Source organism: Monopterus albus, unplaced genomic scaffold (genome assembly GCF_001952655.1).
Source record: "Monopterus albus unplaced genomic scaffold, M_albus_1.0 scaffold61.1, whole genome shotgun sequence".
NCBI classification, from domain to species: Eukaryota; Metazoa; Chordata; class Actinopteri; order Synbranchiformes; family Synbranchidae; genus Monopterus; species Monopterus albus.
In genome coordinates this window covers 116,796-136,038 of record NW_018127941.1, presented here as the reverse complement: position 1 = coordinate 136,038, position 19,243 = coordinate 116,796, and the positions used below count along the sequence as shown (strand labels likewise).

At 40.5% G+C, this 19,243-nt stretch overlaps 1 protein-coding gene across 7 annotated transcripts in view; it reads right to left on the bottom strand.

The window, feature by feature from the left end:
• The window catches only part of suco (SUN domain containing ossification factor), a 46,109-nt gene that overhangs the window by 15,073 nt on the left and 11,793 nt on the right, over positions 1-19,243 (bottom strand). For 5 of the 7 annotated variants that reach the window (XM_020603570.1, XM_020603569.1, XM_020603572.1 and 2 more), the window contains exons 2-13: positions 11,418-11,538; positions 9,563-9,664; positions 8,329-8,648; positions 7,393-7,533; positions 6,906-7,083; positions 5,187-5,298; positions 4,679-4,806; positions 4,367-4,434; positions 4,152-4,259; positions 2,406-2,511; positions 954-974; positions 615-670 (exon numbers count right to left, since the gene is read on the bottom strand). In XM_020603570.1, the coding sequence (XP_020459226.1) occupies positions 615-670; positions 954-974; positions 2,406-2,511; positions 4,152-4,259; positions 4,367-4,434; positions 4,679-4,806; positions 5,187-5,298; positions 6,906-7,083; positions 7,393-7,533; positions 8,329-8,648; positions 9,563-9,664; positions 11,418-11,538 (1,461 nt within the window). The remainder of the gene's footprint in view (positions 1-614; positions 671-953; positions 975-2,405; positions 2,512-4,151; positions 4,260-4,366; positions 4,435-4,678; positions 4,807-5,186; positions 5,299-6,905; positions 7,084-7,392; positions 7,534-8,328; positions 8,649-9,562; positions 9,665-11,417; positions 11,539-19,243) is intronic. The other 2 variants (XM_020603571.1, XM_020603575.1) reach the window with 2 other exon arrangements.

Here is a 19,243-nt window from a genome sequence, read left to right as displayed (position 1 = left end):
AGCAAAGGGTCTGAATACTTATGACCATGTGATATTTCAGTTTTTCTTTTTTAATAAATCTGCAAAAATGTCAAAAATTCTGTGTTTTTCTGTCAATATGGGGTGCTGTGTGTACATTAATGAGGAATAAAATGAACTTAAATGATTTTAGCATATGGCTGCAATATAACAAAGAGTGAAAAATTTAAGGGGGTCTGAATACTTTCCGTACCCACTGTATGTGGCCAACAACCACTAAGAAGGAGAGAATGAGACAGTGAACAAAAGATCAACAACATTTCTTGCAGAATGTAACAGACAGAATTATTAAGCAAAATGACTTGTTGAAAATGGGTTCTGTCTGAAGAAAGCAGTGTGTGGCTTGGAGTACAGATGCATCCAATTTCCTGTTCTCCCCCAGTGCTTCTATGTCCTTAAGAATTAAATGAAATAACCTTAATGGTTATACATGGTAAGTTCTATACTTCAGAAAGATAAAGCACTGTCCTCCTTCACCCAAAACATTAGTGCAATTACTTGAATACTTACAAATAAAGTGTCTGAAATGTATTGTCTATGATCTGTAAATTAGAAGAGACATCAAAGGAATTGAAACTGAGGATATTCTATCTTACCTGATGAGGCTGAGGGGACAGAAGTGCTCTGAACCAAAGTGTGAGAGGAGTTCAACCTACAAGGAACATGAGCAAACTCTTAAACCCAAAATACAATCTACAATTTAATAACTGTGTCAATCTCAGCAATGTCCTGTATACTCCCTAAACCCCTAATCCACTGAGCATGTGAAAATTCATCATTCAATTGCCAAGTGCTGACAGTTTGTGACCATGTTCTACTTGTTTAATATCTTTTACATGCATTAAAGATGACTGCTTTGCCAAAGCTCCCCCATAAGAGTGTATGACCATTAAAGGTGCATCATAATGCTCAGTCAGAAAAAGAAGAGTGCTAACCTTTATGTACTTGATGAACATCTGATGTGAGAGGAAGACATGAGAAGAACGGAAGGAGAGGGAAAGAAGACAAGAAAAAGAAATCAGTAAAAACTGATTCAAGCTACAGTACAAGCAGGTTGAGCATCTGTTTACACTGACTAATAAGACCGACTCACCACTGACATGCTGTATGCTAGATCATAGTCTTATAAAGCATGATAATAAAGAGATGTTTTAACAAGCAAGCAAGACAGAGGGACAGATGGAAAACATTAGAAATAGTCATAATCTTAAAATGCTTAGATTAGACTGAAGCAGAAAAGTCAGTTTATGTAATAAAAATTTTTCATAGAGCACATGAATCAGTGAGCACCAACATGACACCCACACTCACCACATGAAGAGAAACCATTTGAGCATTAATCAGCAGTTTAACAAGTGTACACAGTGAACCAGTAGTCAGCAACAGTGAGAGGGAGAGACCACTTAAAGAATAACTTTAATAGACTCAACAAATGAAACCTAAATATAGCACAATTTACTCCCCCTAACAAACACTAGGCTGACTGAACCAAAAGACAAATGGATGTCCATCAACGAACAACGTGCCCTGTTTATTTATGCTGCTATATAAGCTGAAAGGACACTACACTGGATAACACTGGTAGCATCCATCCATCTTTGGCCGCGTCATCCGAGCCCGGATCACGAGGGCAGTAGTCCGAGCAGAGCCTCCCAGACTTCCCTCTCCCCACACACCACCTCTAGCTCATCAGGAGGAACCTCAAGGTGTTCCCAGGCCAGCCAGGAGACATAGTCTCTCCATCGTGTCCTGGGTCTGTCCCGAGGCCTTCTCCCGGAGGGACATGCCCGGAATACATCCCCAGGAAGGCATCCAGGGGGCATCCTAAACAGGTGCCCAAGCCACCTGAACTGGTTCCGCTCAACATGGAGGAGCAGCGGCTCCACTCCAAGCTCTTCACGGGTGACTGAGGTCTGCACCCTATCCCTATGGGTGTGCCCAGCCACACTCCGGAGGAAACTCATTTCCGCTGGTTGTATCCACGATCTCATTCTTTCGGTCATGATTCAAAGTTCATGGCCATAGGAGAGGGTAGGAACATAGATTGAACGGTAAATTGAGAGCTTCGTCTTATGACTCAGCTCCTTCATTACAACGGTACAGAGACCGCATTATTGCGGACGCTGCACCGCTCCATTTTTCCTTCACTCGTGAACAAGACCCCAAGATACTTAAACTCTTCCAGTTGAGGGAGCAACTCTGGATAACACTGGTAGCAGTGACAGTAAATTCTGAGATCATTAGAGAATCCCCCTGAGCTGAAAATACAGCTTTAGCACATGTGTATGAAAGTGTCTGTGTGTATAATTATCTACTGAACTGTAATATACCACTGAAAATGAGAGAACAAATGTAACGCCCTAACAGCAAGAACAAAAAGGCAATACCTTCACATATTTAGCATAAAGCTGTTCATCCAGTGGAAAACTCTGAACTATGCGCTCATCACGGGCATGGAATGTACCCAACTTCACCCACTTGTTGGTAGGGTATCTGCAAGCAGAGCAACAGAGAAGTAAGACGTGTATGAGTGCCACACTTTATATCAAATGACATTTGGCATGCTCTCAAAGGCTGAGTGCAAATGCCACTGTGTGACTATAGGTCTGTCCTTCAATGGCAGTGGGTGGAGGGTATGAGATGTGGTGCCAGAGGACACTAGAACAAAACCCAATGTGAAAATCCAAAACAAAGAAAACACCAGGGAGTTTTTCCTCCCCACTGTCGCCAAGTGCTTGCTCAAGGGGGATTTGTTGGGTTTTCCCTATGTAATAATATTGATAACAGTAAGGTCTGGACCTTACTTTGTAAAGTGTCCTGAGATGACTTTTGTTGTGATTTGGTGCTATACAGATAAAATTTAATTTGATTTGATTTTTGACCAGCTAAGACTGCACTAAAATTAGAGCCTGATGATACAGGAGAATGAAGGGGCTTTAACCAGTACTGGTGCAGTCTGAGAAGGTGGTGATCCGCTAGCTAGATGAAAACCTTTGTGTGGTGTTGTTCTACTTTCGATATTTCATTTAAAAATGTTTGCCCAAAATCTATCACACTGAAAAAACAAACTAGCAAACACATAATGATCATCTTTGTGGCAATAAATTACATTTCAAAGGCCTGCACATACTGTGACAATCAAATGTGCGATGCAAGTCTCCGTTTGTTGCAAGCCCACCAGAGTACTTTTGAGAACATGCAGATTTAGTTAGGTTTGAAATCTCTCAATCGCTTATAAGAGGACATTTATAGAGTGTTGTTGACAATGGTGTTTTTTGCAGGCCAGCCTGGAAGTTAGCATCATGCTGGTTCCTTTGACAGCCAGTGGGATTTTTCCATAGGCTTTTGGATTATTACAGAAGATAAGCTCTGTCACATGCAACTGTTTGACACTTGCATATTTTGTTCAGAAAGAAACTGGTGAGCATTACTGCTATGATTTTTGAAGCCCAAATATGACAACCAGAACTAAAAAGCTATTGTTAGGCTATAAACCAAATACACAATGACTTGAGCATCACCACCACAGCTTCCAACTTGTAATTTGATTTATAGCACTTACCTCTTCCACAAAATCTGTTCTTCTTAGTGTGACCTGATCTAGCTAGTGATCATGACTGAGTAAGTTATTTAGAATAGCTTTTGCGAGTGCATGAGTTTAAAAATAACAAGGATGTAAAAATGGGCTAGGGAGTAGATGAGTCTCTGTGTTCTGACATGTAAACTCACAGACAACCTCTGTAGTCCCATTTAACCACTTGTCTTAAAAAAAGGTGGCTGCTAACATGTGAAAACATTCAAAATCAGAAGTTGGGCATTTACTGACATTTTATTTCATAGAACAAAATATACTGCTCAAAAAAATAAAGGGAACACAACATAAAACATCCTAGATCTGAATGAATGAAATACTCTTATTAAATGCCTTGTTTATTACATAGTTGAATATCTTATTTTCCCCCTTGTGTTCCCTTTATTTTTTTTGAGCAGTGTATAAACCACTGAGTTTATTTCAGGCATCAAACCAAAAACCCATTGACTCAGTTCTGGGTTTTAGGACTCGCTACTACAGGACTCTATTCAGCTTAAGAAAGACTGTGTGCACATTTGAAGACCAAAGTGAGTATACACACCTGTCACTGATAGAAACTAAAAAGTCTTTAGGTGTAGATGAGAAGAGCTCAAAGTTAGCAATGTCCAGCTGTTTGACTTGAATAGGCTCACAGAGCTCTATAATAAACCTGAACAGTGGTAAAAACAGAAGGTTCATTAAAAACTCACAAGAAACTTGCATATATAAAATGTTATTTATAAACTGGATAACACCTGTGTGCATGCTTACACTTACCAGATTTTGTTGCTGCAAGGATTTAGCATGTAAAGATCCATATTCTCCATGAGAACAGCTGAAGTGCTCTGAAAAGGGAATGAGGGGATTAACACCAGACACCATCGTCACAGTTAATTGGTTTATTTAGACATTCAAGAAGGCCACTACAGGTAACATCACTGAGTAAATAATAAATGCTAAATTTAAATGGAAAGAATCTGAAATGGGTTTAATCTATCTGCTGATCCAAAATGACAGCATGATGTCTGTATCCTTGGCTGTGTGAGTGTGTGAGTTTGTGTGTAGGGGATGTGGTAATGTGTTTTTAACCTTGGCCTCATTGTTAGCAGCCAGTATCTTAGCTCCACACTCCACAGAAGCATAGTTATTCTTGAAGTTTTTCTGGACCTTCTTCACTAGATGGGGGCTGCTACTGGTTGAAGTATGGAGAGACTGACCTGGACAAAGACATGGTTACATTACGCCAATGAGAAACTCCGTAAAAAAAAAAGCACTGCCTGAGAGGCAAAGCTGGAGAGGTTATGCAACACACAAAAACACAATCCACTAACCACTGTGTACAAGAAGAAAGAAAGAAAAGAGGGGGAGATGGTGAGAGAGACAAGAAAAGAACATGAAGGAATTGATGCACAAAACATTTGTATTAAAAAGAACAAAAAAGCAACGAGATGCAGACAAGCTGAAAAGTGAAGTGAACTCCTCTGTCTACAGAGAAACTGGGCCTGTCATCAAGCTACCTTTGCACTGTTATGTGTATGAACAGAGAGAGATGCATCACACATCTATTCATGTGTGATGTAATAATGTTTGCACTCACTTTTTTCCTTCTCCACCTCCATGACTTGTTTCTTCCACTCATCAAAGGTGGGGATGTCTTCTTTGCTGGGCACTGATGGATCAGTCTCCCTGACAATAGTGGCATCCCCTGCCTAAAACACACAGGCACAGAATGACAGTGGAACTGTAACACCACCATCATCACCTCCTAACAGGCTTAGGCCATTACATTCAAGGCAGAGAGGAAATGGTTTCTGCATGGTTCTTAAATCTTCTAAAGTTTTTTTTTTTAATATATAAAATGCATTTCAATATCTGTTTCACAGTCATAATGATCAAAGTACAAAAGCATCAATATAACAACAATATAACTGATTAAATTAGAGTGACCTGGACACAGATCTGTGGTAGCAAATGGATTAAACATTTAAAGATGAAAAATGTATTTAAATTCATGATATTTTTTGCTAAAGATCTATATCTGGTCAGTAGGGCCAACTAGCACTAGTGACAGTGTTTAAGGGTCTCCTATGTGCACATTCTAGTTTAGAGGTACATAAGGTCACCTGACAGCCGGCAATCACATACAAAAATACTTTACAACTAACATCACTGCCTATGGAAAGAAATACTTTTGTAAATTAAAGACCATAATATCTGCTAAAAACTTAAATACTGTATAGTTATTGTTTTTCAAGACCTGCTGCTACATTTGATTAATAAGGCAATTTGGATGACATCACAAAGCCACATGTGAATTGTCACATAGCTAACAAACAGTCAAGACAGTTCATGGTAGTCCCTGGCCACTACAGCATTTGCATGCACTGAGCTGTGAACAGTGTTTTGATGGATTATGTAAGCACCCTTTGAAACCTCACAACAGAGTGTGAGCCAAACAAATCCAACAACTCAAATGGCTTCTGGCCCACCAGGAGACACTGCGGGCCACACAAAGATTAGCTGCCAGACCAAAAGACCCCCTGAAACACACACGCACACGCAGTCCCCTTGAAAACAGGTACATTCATCTCTCATTACTCAACCATGACAGAAGCAACTGAAAGCAAGCTGACTCAGCATTTGCCACTGTGCTGTGCATAGTGAGGAATTATACATTTCAATGTGAACTAGCCAGCAATTATAGGCATATGCAGTATTTTACAGGTGGAAAATGTATGAACACGCAACAGCAACCTTAGACCATGGATCCCACTTTGTTCCACTAAAGTGTTAGTGGAACAAAGTTGTGGAAGTTTTCTTTAGCAGGATTGCATGTCATCCTATTATTGTATATCATCCAAACTACAGTACATGCACTGTCTGTCTTGTCAATAAATAAATAAATAAAAAGCTGTTTGGGAAGCTGACAGTGATGTTTTTAATTTTCTGTTTGTGTTTATGCGTGATTACAGTGAAATATTCTTTCATAACACCGGCACTGCTCAAAACTAGGAACAACTATGGAAGTACTACATTTATATACTGTAAATGGTAAATGGACTGTATTTTATATAGCGCTTTCTCACAGTGTGTTGCACTGGCCAAAGCGCTTTACAGGAGATCATACACCATTCACCCACACACACACACACACACACACACACACCGATGACGATATGTCCAAATTATTTTGCTAATGAAAAAAAGCTAAAAACTTTCAGAATTGATTTTTTTTTTTTTTTTTTTTTTTTTTTTTTTTTTTTTTTTTTTTTTTTTTTTTATGTAATGAAAAATTTGAGAACTGCAAGCTGCTGACCTGCTCTTCTTGGTGGTGGTTGGAGATGTTGCTCTCATGGTCCAAATCAGATAGCGCATCCTTCAGCTCCTGTCGCTGTTCCTGGTCCACAAGACCTGGAGCGGACTGGACCTCTGCTTCAGGACCAGAACTGGGGCTCTGTTCTGACAACTGGCCCTCTATGCCAGTCTCACTGACACTACAGCACAGACATGAGGCCAGTGGAGTTAAGAGGAAAAAGTGGGGAGGAATAAGGATAAAGAACACAAATGAGGGCACAGCAATGTTGGATCCATGATGTAAACACAAAAATATTTAGTTTGCGACAGTCTTGACAGTCCTTGGTTGTAAGCTGGCAAAACGATGGAAAAAGGAATCTGAAAAAAAAAAAAAAGTACAAGTGGAGAGCAAAGCCAGTGGTTGACGGCAGCACACAGCAGAGAGGTGTGCTTATACCTTGATTACCTGTCTCTGTGCTTTAATTGGCTTCTGGGAGATAGAAACTCACCTGAGCAGAGCGATGCCAAAAGGGGAGTTTTCGCAGGTTGCCAGTTTGGGGGGAATGACCCCGCACTGTGAATCAGAGTGCTCAGCAAAGACAAAGTTGTCTACTGGGAGTTCATCTCCTGCACTGGCAACCCGCACTGCACTGAGGGAAAGAAAGGACATGGCGTTTACCACACCTCCTTACATTTGGGTGGGAGAGAGAGGAGAGTAGGGTGGCAGAGAGAAAGGGAAGGAGACAAGAGGAGATAATTGACAGAACGTCGGGAGAGCAGGAGAGAGAAGGCAAGAGAACAGGAGACTTGAGAAAGAAATGAGTGGCCACAAGGGATGGATAGGTCAGTCGTCGGTGGGGCAGTTGGTGTGCGTGTATCACACAAAATGCCCTGATGTTGACTTGTTGCTTTGAGAAAGGAGTTGAAAACAAAAGCTGCCACAAGGTGCATTTTCTTCCACCCAGAACATAACCAGAGTAATCTTGGTCAAAGTTCCACAAACTTCCATTGCAAAGTAAAAAAATAAAAAATATCCCTGTGCATGAGCAGTTCCATGAAACGTCACAGCCCTCACCACCAGTTTCATTAAAAGTAACTGACATATCCGTGATGCCAGACCAACTCTCCTTTGAGCTTCTCTTATACTCTGTCATCAGTCATTTACAGTGATTAATTAGAAAAAAAAAATAAGTGAAATAAAACAAAAAAATGAAGGGAACAAAAGTAAACAGCCGCTCTGGTCTAAGACAGTTAAATATCAGAATCTGCAATGTTTGACAAAACGATTCTATGCAGATTGAGATGAAATTGGCTGTAATCATTATAAAAGAACTAACATTTTCTAGTATTATATATTTTTATCCGATGTGACTGTTTTGTGGTTAGAGCCAACTTGTAATGCCAGAGGCCATGTCCCTGAAATGAGGAAATGAATCTGAGCTTACCCTGGGCTGGCACTCTGTGAGGTAGGTGCGTTCACAGCTTCATCTGGGATTATGGCTGGGTACGAGTCCAGGCTGTGGTGTGTAGCAGGACTATCAGCAAAGCTTTCTGTTGGGGCATCTGTGGACACTTGGGGCTGTGCTGAAACTGGTCCTAGAGTGGATGACACTGGGGATATCTGCTCATGGTCCCGGGTGTCAGTCTGCAGGTCCAAATCCACCTGGGGTTCTGGGGTGGGTTCTGGCTCAGGAGCAACAGGAACAGTATCAGACTCCGGGTCTGGCTTTGTCTCTTCCACCTCCACTTCCCGAGGATTCATAGTCTGAAAGAAAAAAAATACAAACACATTCACAAATAGAATGTCCATCAACAGCTTTAAAAAGTTAACCCATCTCTCTCATATTGGTCCAGTTTATGTTGGACAGAACACTGTAGTCCATGTAGCATTTTGAGAAGTTGTTGAAATTTGTGCCATCATCGCAACTAGAAAAGTGGGGAGTTTGTTCAGCTATCAAAGCATAACATGAAATTTCTTGTTTCACACAACTCAGTTATGTGTCAAGTATTTAACACTGAAGGCAAAGCGATAGTGGCCAGAACATTACTACTATATCAATATTTCTAGCAAAAGATATTCCTGTGTAATTTGCTTGTGTTACTGGAAATACACCGATCAGCCATAACATTATGACCATCTGCTACAGTATAAACAACATTAGACATACATGTGCATATTGCTAAAATGTAAACCTCTGACATTGTGTCATTGCATGACCACTGAAAACCACGGGCTCTATAGTCCGTACACGTTCGTTCTGGAGCTAGTTATTAATGCTGCGCTACCTGATTGCTGCAACTTTCTCCACATACAGTATATCATGACCACATATGACCTAGTTTCAGCGACAGGACAGGAGAGGCAAGGAGGAACAGAGGGAGAAGAGGGGATACTGCTAGAGTTTGCTTTGACTCTCACTTTGCCCTTAGCGGTCAAAAATTACAGGGAGAAGGTTAGTTAATGCAGCTTTAAGATTATTTAAAAACAGACAAGAGTTTTGAATAAATCTAGGCATTAACTTTGTATCATGACATGATAGTAGATGCAACAGTGCCGAGGTTTCTCTCTTCTCCTTCCCTGCTTTGGCATTTTTCTGATATTCACCACTTTTTTCCGGTGTAGTACCCTCTTTTTAGTTCTTCAGTCTATACAATATGGTGACAGATATATGATGTTACCTCTTCTTGGTATCTGTTTTGTGTTGCCAACTTTTCTAGTGCTGCGCTCTCTGTCTGCAGTCCCATATCGTATGATGTGTGTGTTGTCTGTTCTTCCACCACCTAAAACAAAAAAAGGGGGGAAACAGTAAAGGATGTGAATATTTCCCCTACTACTGGTACTAACATTCAAATTGTAAATAGTTTTATGAGCTGGTCTATAATATTTAGACAAGCTATGATATAGTCTTATTGGCCATTTCTTCTGTTTTGTGCATTTTTATGAAGGATTATTTTTGGCTATTACTTCATCTAGTTTTGTCGTTTCAAAAAAATCTTTTATAGCTCATACAGTGAAATGTGGTTATATTTATCTGATGGATAAAATATAACCAAATGGCATTATGGATGCTCTATTATATTGCTGCATTCATGTTTTTTATTTTGCAACATTTTTATAAAATACTTTTTTTTTTTTTTTTAAACAAGTAATTTGTCTAGTTTTCTTGGTTTATATCAAAAATATGGCATTTTACAGTTCTAAACATTTATAATATCATTTGGTTACCAAAGGCTCTTTTGGAATCTCCAAATGGCCACATTGGTGTTCACCTGGACATACCCTTAGTTAAAACAAACCAGGAAGCTCATTTTTAGTGCTTTCCCCCCCCCCCCATAAACTATAACTGTCAGCTATAGTAGCAGTGACTTCATTTTATCATTAGGTTCACTAGGCACACCTGCAGTGACAAATTTCCAAAAAAAAAAAAAAAGCATTTACATTGGCAAGAATAAACCCAACATTCTTACAAAGTTTGTGCCTGAGCAGGTTAGGTTCAGGATCACTGCCAGAATCAGACTTTTTCTTAGTAAACTAGAAAGTGTTACCATTCCAATGACACCAAAGTCATTAGTGGAACCCTTAAAATTCAAGGATATCCATTTTGTTTTGGGTATGCCTGTTTCAGGTTTCTGTGCTAAGAAGGTGACAATCACCTGCCTGACAAAGTACCATCGCAGCACAACAATTCAAGCAATTATCAGGACATTATCAATTAATAGTGTTTATTTTGTGTAACTGTCAGATGTAAAACATCTTTTGCATCTCAGGCCTCCTGTTGCTGGATAAAGACTGTGTTACAAGGGAAAACGCCTGACTGTCAGCCCTGTTAAAATGCCCTGGCATGACCCCTTGTTGCTGGACCACAAACAATGATTCCTCTTCTTCTGTGCACACCCATGCATACCAAAACATACTCACATCTCCAAATGATCATTCATTCTGATCATCACACACTCATTACCACAGAGAGGGCCCATTCATAAGTGCTGAGGGTATTAAATATTTAACCCAGCTCTGAGCCACCATCAGTACATCACAGGCAAACCTTTGTTACAAGACCACTTTACTCTCTATTCTGATTGAAGGTATTGAGTCCACTGATTTAAGAAGGATTAGTCTCCAAAATATTTCAGCTACTAAGGCTGCAGAAAGCTTTGCGTACTACACACTAACCCCACAGAACTGGTCTCAACATGCATCTCCACCTCCACTGTGACTCACTGACCAGACGTGCTGTTCCTGACTACGTGTAACTGGGCTGATCTCCAGGTAAATAATTACCTTAATCTTCATGCACGTGGTTGTCAAGCTTTAAAAATATTCCTGACACATTTCCACAGCAATGTTATCTGTTGTAAATTTAGAGAGATAAATTGAAAGGGTGGGAGTTACTCTCCCAACATCCACTGGCTTTCATAATTCCAGACCTCTGTGACCACTGACACCAATGCTCTATAGCTACCCATCCTCTTTTCATTTGATACAAATCAAACAGCAGCATGTTCCAGTTTTTGATATAACTAAGGCACAAACCTTGTGTTGTGTGGAGTCCTGCACCTGATCCTGCTTCTCACTGTCAGGGGTTTTGTCCCCGGCAGACTGACCTGGGCTTGATAAGCTCGGCTCTGAACAATACACATGTTGACTGGGACACCTGAAACACAGACAGGGGAAACATTTGTTAGTACAACAGGAAAAACAAAAAATACTATAAGGACGTAAAACAAAGATGAATGCTTCAGCAACACAGCCGGCTGTAAGCATTGGGTGCCTCTGAATTAGGCCGTGTTCAGACTGAGTTTCAAAGGTGTGGAGGAAAAAAAAAAAATTAAAAAAAATGCAGCTCTCCCCATCCATTTCTATGGGGGACTGCATTCACCGCCGCTGGCACCGGCACCGGCACCGGCACCAGCTCCGGCAAGATGACGCAACCCTGTGTGGGGAAAAAAAAAAGTTGCGGTGCTGTGTTGACCAATCATGTACAGGGGACGAATGTGTATGCCCATGGGAAGAGGACCCCTTTGTTTACCTTGTTATCATGAGCATTCACTGCTATTCATCAGAATATTTGGGCCATAGTTAACGCACCATAACGACATGGCATGTTTTTTTCATTAGTGCTGGATGTTAAACGGTACCTTTTTTTATGCCAGTGCCGACACACTGGTGGTAAAACTGGCGCAAAGGTCAAGTAGGCTATGTTAGCAGCATGAACAACCAAAACAATGAAAACTTAGGGGTTGGAAATGTGAGTGAAACCACTCACCTCAACGCATCACAACATATTGTACACGCTCACAGCACTTCCCCTGAAATGCAGATACAAGGAAGGAAGAGACAAAGGAAAGGGAGAGGATCAAATCTGTTCTACAAGGAGCGGCAACAAGCTGGAGGAAGGCAAAGTGACTCAGTGAGAATAACCAGCATAAACAAATTTCACTGTAATCCTACAAGATGCAAAGGAAAACCGCTGACGCTTCTCTGCCCCTCTTTGTTTTTCCTCTCCTGTGCTGCATTCTGCCCATAAGGGCAGAGACTAATGTTGTCACAATACCGACATTTCGGTACCGGTACCAAAATGCATTTCGATACCGGTACCAAAATGCATTTCGATACTTTTGGATAGTTTTTCAGATAAAAAGAGAACGCAAAAAATGTCATTACTGACTTTATTTTAATAGAAAATCTTATAATAACATCAACATAAAATTCAAAATACTAGGCTTTTCTTATTGCACTCAAAAAAAATTTTTTTTTAGAACAGTCAGTGTGAGTAAATAAAAAGTATGAAGTTAGAAGTTCTAACTTGGAACAATTAGAACAAATAAAATTATTTGAAATTAAAATAAGCTAGCAACTGTAGCAGCAAAATCTCTTATTTTCCTATCAACATTATGTCCCTTCTCCCTACTCCCTCTCTTGCCTACTATTGGGTGGCTGATTCTTTTGGAGTAGACTATCTACTGAGTCTGACTCAGGCTTTTTGTCTTGTTGAGATTCTTGGCCAAGAAAACCAAAATGTCTAGGTGTTCCTCACTCAATCTAGAACGCCTTGGACTACAGATATTTCCAGATGTGCTGAAGACACGTTCTGATGCACAGCTTGATGCTGAAATGCACATATATTGTCGTGCAAACTGAGCCAGGATGGGAAGATCAGACTCATGATGACCCCACCAGGCTAGGGGGTCCTGTGCAGCACTTATATCTCTTAACTGTTCATAGTCAGTCATCTCACGGTTTAGTTTGTCTTTAGGTGTTGTCAATGTGGATGAATCTTGTCCTGTTGAACTGTCTGCTCCCCTCTTTTCGTAGGTGATGGTGCAGAGCAGGCTTTTTAGATCACTTCTCTTTTTTTGCTACAGCACCTTCTGGTTGGTGCTTCGAGTCTGAGTCCTCTGGAAGCAGAACTGTGTAAGCTTTTAGGAGCAGTTCCTCTTTAACTTCCTTTTCCATTGTAACAAATGTGGTTTTAAATCTGGGGTCTAGGTAGGTGCAGATGTTCAGTGCCATCTTAATATTGTGCTCATCATATCTCTTTTCAAAGTCTTCTCTACATTTCTCCTTCATTTCCAGTGCCAGTGGACTGTCACCTTCCTCATCTTTCAGACAGGCTTTAATTTTCCACAGGAGTGGCAGGACTGATGAGAGAGTTGTTTCTTTCTCTCCACTAAGGGCATCTGTAAAATCACTGAGTGGAGCCAGGACATCCCTCACTGTTTCCAAAGTTATGTCTGTGTCTTTCGGCATCAGGAACCATTTTTTTCTGCTAGAACAGCAGAGACTGCTTGCTGCTGCTCACAAAAGCGTTCCACCATATCATAGGTGGATCCCCAACGTGTAGGCTCATCATGAATTAGCGTGTGTTCTGGTAGCTTTAAATATTTTTGTTTTTCCTTCAGCTGCCTTGACATTTTATTAGCTCTTGAGAAGCCTGACACTGTCTTACGTAGCCGGGACAGACAGCTTGCCACACGATCGATTTCTATGGCCTTTTTGACTGCTAAATGCAAATTGTGGCCAAAACGGGGAATCCAGAGTTGGTTGGAAAATGCCTTGCGGTTGTTGGTTGCATCGTCTGTTGTGATTCCAGGCGCTGCAAGTACCAGTCCCATCCAAATGCAGTATAGTACCATTTTAAATGCCTCAGTACCACGGTACCATACTAGTACCGGTATATCGTGCCAACACTAGCAGAGACACACCAGTTAGACATGAAAGAACTAGCAGCGATGCAGGCTGACCTCCGCATCACCTCATGTCAGCTTTGTCTGGTCCAGTCAGGTTAAAAATGTGATTGAATACACCACACAGACTACAGCCAATGGCAGACTAACTTGCATGTCAGGTCACCTGCGTGACAGAAATAACTCTCCCTACCAGCAACTGGCGGTATCAGTATTCACCATTCAGGAAGGGAAAGAAGAGCTAGAATGCAGAAGTGTAAGCTATAAACAAAGCACCTGTCATTCAAAACAGCTGCCGTTTGTAGCTGCTTCTAATCAAGAATATGTCTCATAAGAAGTTGCAAACAACACTGGGGTTCTCTGCCATTGGTCTTTTGGTTGTTGAGGCAAAAAAACAAGCAGAAAGTGCAATGATTGGGTGAACTTATGGATACTACAGTGACAGGCTGAAGAGGCTTTGCCAAACCATTCTCTTATCATGTACTGATTTGATAAGCGCAACAGACAATCACAGTGGTCAGTCTCTCACCGATAAGGCCTGACCACTGACACCAATTCAACATGTTGAATCAGCCAAAAAGCTGCTGACAGGGACTGACTAGTGTGAGACACACTGGGAAGACAAGGCCCGACAAATGCTCACCAATGGCCTGACGGTGGCCAACAGCCGACCATTGGCTTGGGGTGTCTCTGCCCTAAGACTTAATGGGTTTCAGGACATTGCTGCAACTCTAACAAGGATAAGAACTTCTTAGGTTTCATCTCAGCCTCCATATTTTGGAGGCTCAGTGCTTGGTTTCATGGCCATTTAGTTATGTTAAACTTTCTACAGATAAATCACAATGCACAGTATAAAACAGCAGTAAAACAGCTGCGTTTTACCTGCAGTGTGCTCAAGGTCAACTGGGCTGACAGAGATGAGAAGCCTGGAGCACAGACCAATCTACATTTTCTCTGCCTTACAACCGGGCTATTGTAAAACCATGAAAACCTCTGCTTTTATATCCATGTTAATCAGCAGAGTACTCCTTGGGAAAAAAAAAAAAAAAGTACTTTAAAAAAACTTTATGTCAGACCTCTGCATAACAGAAGGCAAACAGGGCAAGAGAACGATAACAAATCAGGACAGATGGGGGAGGGGTCTCAGTTGGTTAGCTTGTCAGTGAAGTTGATTTGAAGCAAAGAATAAAGCAAGTGAAGAGCAAAGCTGAACTGGCAAGAGCTCTGCTTAAACATGTTCTCTTTGCCATCATGTGGACTCACTTACAAATGATATCATATACATTTTATTTCCTTGAATATTAACAGGAATGATTAAGAGCTTTTAGGCTAACTCGAATGAAGAGAGTTAAACTGAAAGGCACCCTAGTTAGGCAAACAAGGCCAAAACTGAACAGTCAAAATACTTTACATTTGTCAGCGTTAATGCAGACCAAAGATTTATGCAAGTTATTAAGGGGAACCACAGGCACTGAGACGTGTATCATATATTTGCTTAAACCTGAAGTCCTGGATACATTATGGAAACATAAAATGCATTTTCAAATAGACAATAATCATGTTGCTTCAGTGACTGTCACTCCAGAAGACGCAAAGGGGCACAGCTCTGAAACAAACACCATGCGATTCTGAAAGTGGAGTTCCCCTTGAGCAAACAAACAGTGTCAGGAAAGATGGGGGACACATGCACAGTCACGTTAGCACCTTGTGAGAGAAAGATGAGCAGTGAACATACACAGTCACACAGACACAGCCATCTGTGCAAGTCAGCGTCCTGTCACTCAGACAGTCTCGCTTTCTGGATTATGTTAACATTTGAGGTGATTGATGAGACAAAAGATGCCACTAACATCCAACCAAGTAAAAAGATATACGTCATCAAATTTATGAGCCAATGACCACTTGATAAGATAAGGTGTTAATCCAAATATTGGAGCTACTGCTACTTAGGTTGCACAAAACATGACCACATTATCACAGTTGTTTAGGATCCCTGATGATGAAACATGAGCATGTTCCTATGGGTATTAGTACCACATAATATACTGTACAGTATGCTCACCCTCAAGGGCCTAAAAATGGCCATAAAGCCAGTGAGGAGGCCTAAGAGCTAAGCAGTGTAAGATACTAAGCGGTAACTGTAAACCATAAGCCAATATAGGCCCATGGCTAAACTTAAATCCACAGCTTAAAACTATGTTGTGTTTTAAATATCTCCTGTACCATAACTTAACAAATGACTACTGACTACCGAGAGAAGCCTAATTATCTTCAATCAAGGCAGATCTACTGTTTGCTCCCCAACAGGCAAAATCATGTTGTACAGACAATGCACCCAAAGATCATAAGCTGTGATGTTAAACACAAAAAGGCAGTGCTATATAAGAACAGCTATTCTTATATGGTGGGGGGCACCTCTCAACTTCAACTTTATTATTACAAGATGGATTTATAGACTGACACATTCAACAGCAGATTCTCACACTCAAAGGATTTATTTTGCTGGCAGCATTCACTAGTTTGCTAAGTGCATTCTTCTGGCCAGTATTGGCATTACCATGTCAGAGACGTATGCAGGATGTCAGGATACTCACAACAAAAGATCTTAAAATAAAACATAGAGAATCACAAGAGGCCAGGTTACAAAGGAAACGACGGTTGATTTTTCTTAGAAATATAGCCTGTATGAATGCCCAGCTTCAGTTTGAGATATCTGTTTATACTGGTTAGTTGAAATAGTGAACCATTTTGTGCTAATGTTTCTTTTGTTTTGTTACTATTGACCTTTGAGAGAGGCAGATGGTAGAGAGAAGATATAAGATGCAGGGGAAATGTTTAACCTTTAATTCAGTGGTACAAAGACAAATAAACACAAAGTCAAAGCCGAAACAATTAGAATGACTGCTATGCACTATATGCAGATAAAATCTATTTTTAAACAATTCTGATCTCCAGACATACATCAAGTACAACAGTATCCTCACATTTGTTAAATTATGAATTTGATTATAGGACAGTCCCTGACAGAATCCCTGATCTGAAACTCACTCTTCATACACACAAAAAAAGCTTTGTATTGGTATCCCAGCTGAGAGACTCAATAAACAGCAGGTAGTTATTTAGTTCAAATAGTATTTTTCCCAACAAGATCAGAAAGAACTCAGTCCTTTGAAATGAGAGCATTACCCCTTTCAGACATGTACTTTTTACCATTAATCAGAGTCCACTGGAATATGTCAGCTGCATGTCTGAATAAGCACCCTGGTCACTTTTCTGCAAGAGTCATGACAGCAACATTACCAAGTTGCACCTAGTAAGTAAGAGCAGTGTACATTCAACATGACAAGTCTGAAGCACTTACAACTGCAATAATGGATAAGCACACACAAAGGATCCGACGATCTCACATGTATGGCAGATATTGTACATGTACTGTGTCACAGCCAGGGCAATGTCTTAATGAAGTATGGGGAACCTTACTCTAAAGTGACCTGTGTCTGAATGACAGACTGATAAAACCAGAAATGTTATGTATCCCATGTATGAAAGGGCTTTAGGTGTTGTCCTTGGAGTTCTGTTGAGTATTTCCATGATCCGTTTTCTCAAAGCCTTCAGAATATCACTGTTGATGCCACAAAGCCACAGAACTGCTTTATAAATTTCTGGAATGGTACACGGGGTTTGGAATGGACCGAATACTTTAGTAAGTGGTGATATGCTGATTTTATATCGAGGTCTTTAAGCTCCTGCATGCTCACCTTGGCTGTTTCATTGTCTAGCTTCACAGTCCAGATAAAAATAAATAAATTTTAAGATTTTACTTTGTCACTTAACTGTACTTATAACTTAGTCATTTAAAAAAAAAGTAACCCATCACCTTAAATGTGTATTTATAGTTGCTGTCATTTACATCCAACAGTTAAAACTGGCTTAAAAAACAATTCTGTTAAGGGCCTGTTTACGTTTGCATACTTGGCTAATTATCATTTTATTAAATGCCTTCAATTATTCTGATAAGAACATGTGTAAACACAAATGGATGACAGATTACATACCACACTGCCGGTTTAAGTGAATATGTCAGAGTGCAACACTCCTGTATAAACGTCTTTGATGGTAAATACATCGGTAAATATGACTGCCTTCTGCAATCAGAAACAATGTTTAACTGCAACCTGCCAAGTCACAGAGCACTATTCAAATACAGAGATTAAAATATGTGGAGCAATTGAATATCACAGACATTCTGTTCTCATCGATTTACATGTTAATCCATGCAGAGACCACACAAAACAGTTGCACTGTGCCATGTGTGTTACATACAAGTAGTGGGTCAACGCCAAGCTAATGAAGGAAGAGCCTGAAGCAACTAATGAGTCAGCAGTATGCAAATACACTTATCTGCATTCTCTCTATCCCCGTTTCCTGTACCACTTCAAGAGCACCTGGGGATAAAGAGTGCTGTGAGAAGATTAGTGTGCTGGTCAAACCCTACAAGAACACGAGAAAATTGAGAAATCTACACACAGCAATACAAAGCAACTCAGAAGGTGCAAAACTGCACACATTACAGTCTGTGCTGTTTTGGAGCAGCCAAATCCCATGATATTTCTTGCAGGATTTGAGACCATTCACTCAGGGGACATTGTATGACTCTACCAAACCAACTGTACAGTACTGCACCAACTGACTGGGCTGACATCAAACTGCAGAGACAACTGCCCGAGGACAGACTCATCTTTCAGCAGCGATTTAAATATCATCACCAGCTGCATGGTATGCAAACTGTGCTCTGATCTCTTTGCAGGCAAGATGTTTGCCTGGTGACTAAACATTTTCAGAGGCATTATACATGACATGTGTGCGGCAGTGTGTTGCTCCCTATAGTGCTGGGCAGAGATGGGCAAACTAATATCAGTTAATACACTGGATACAATTCAATAGGAACAGGCATATTACATTGATACCAGACTTGACTCAGACTCCAACTCAAAGACATGCATGCTGTGACTTATGATGATCTCATGTTGGGTCCTACTTCTTTTACTCATTTTGTATCACTCATCATTGTAATAACATGACAATGCATCACAAGTACAGAACCTAAGCCAGGGAAGATTACTGTAGCTGATGTCCTTCCCTCTCTTGGCCTATATCACAGACTAGTTTGTT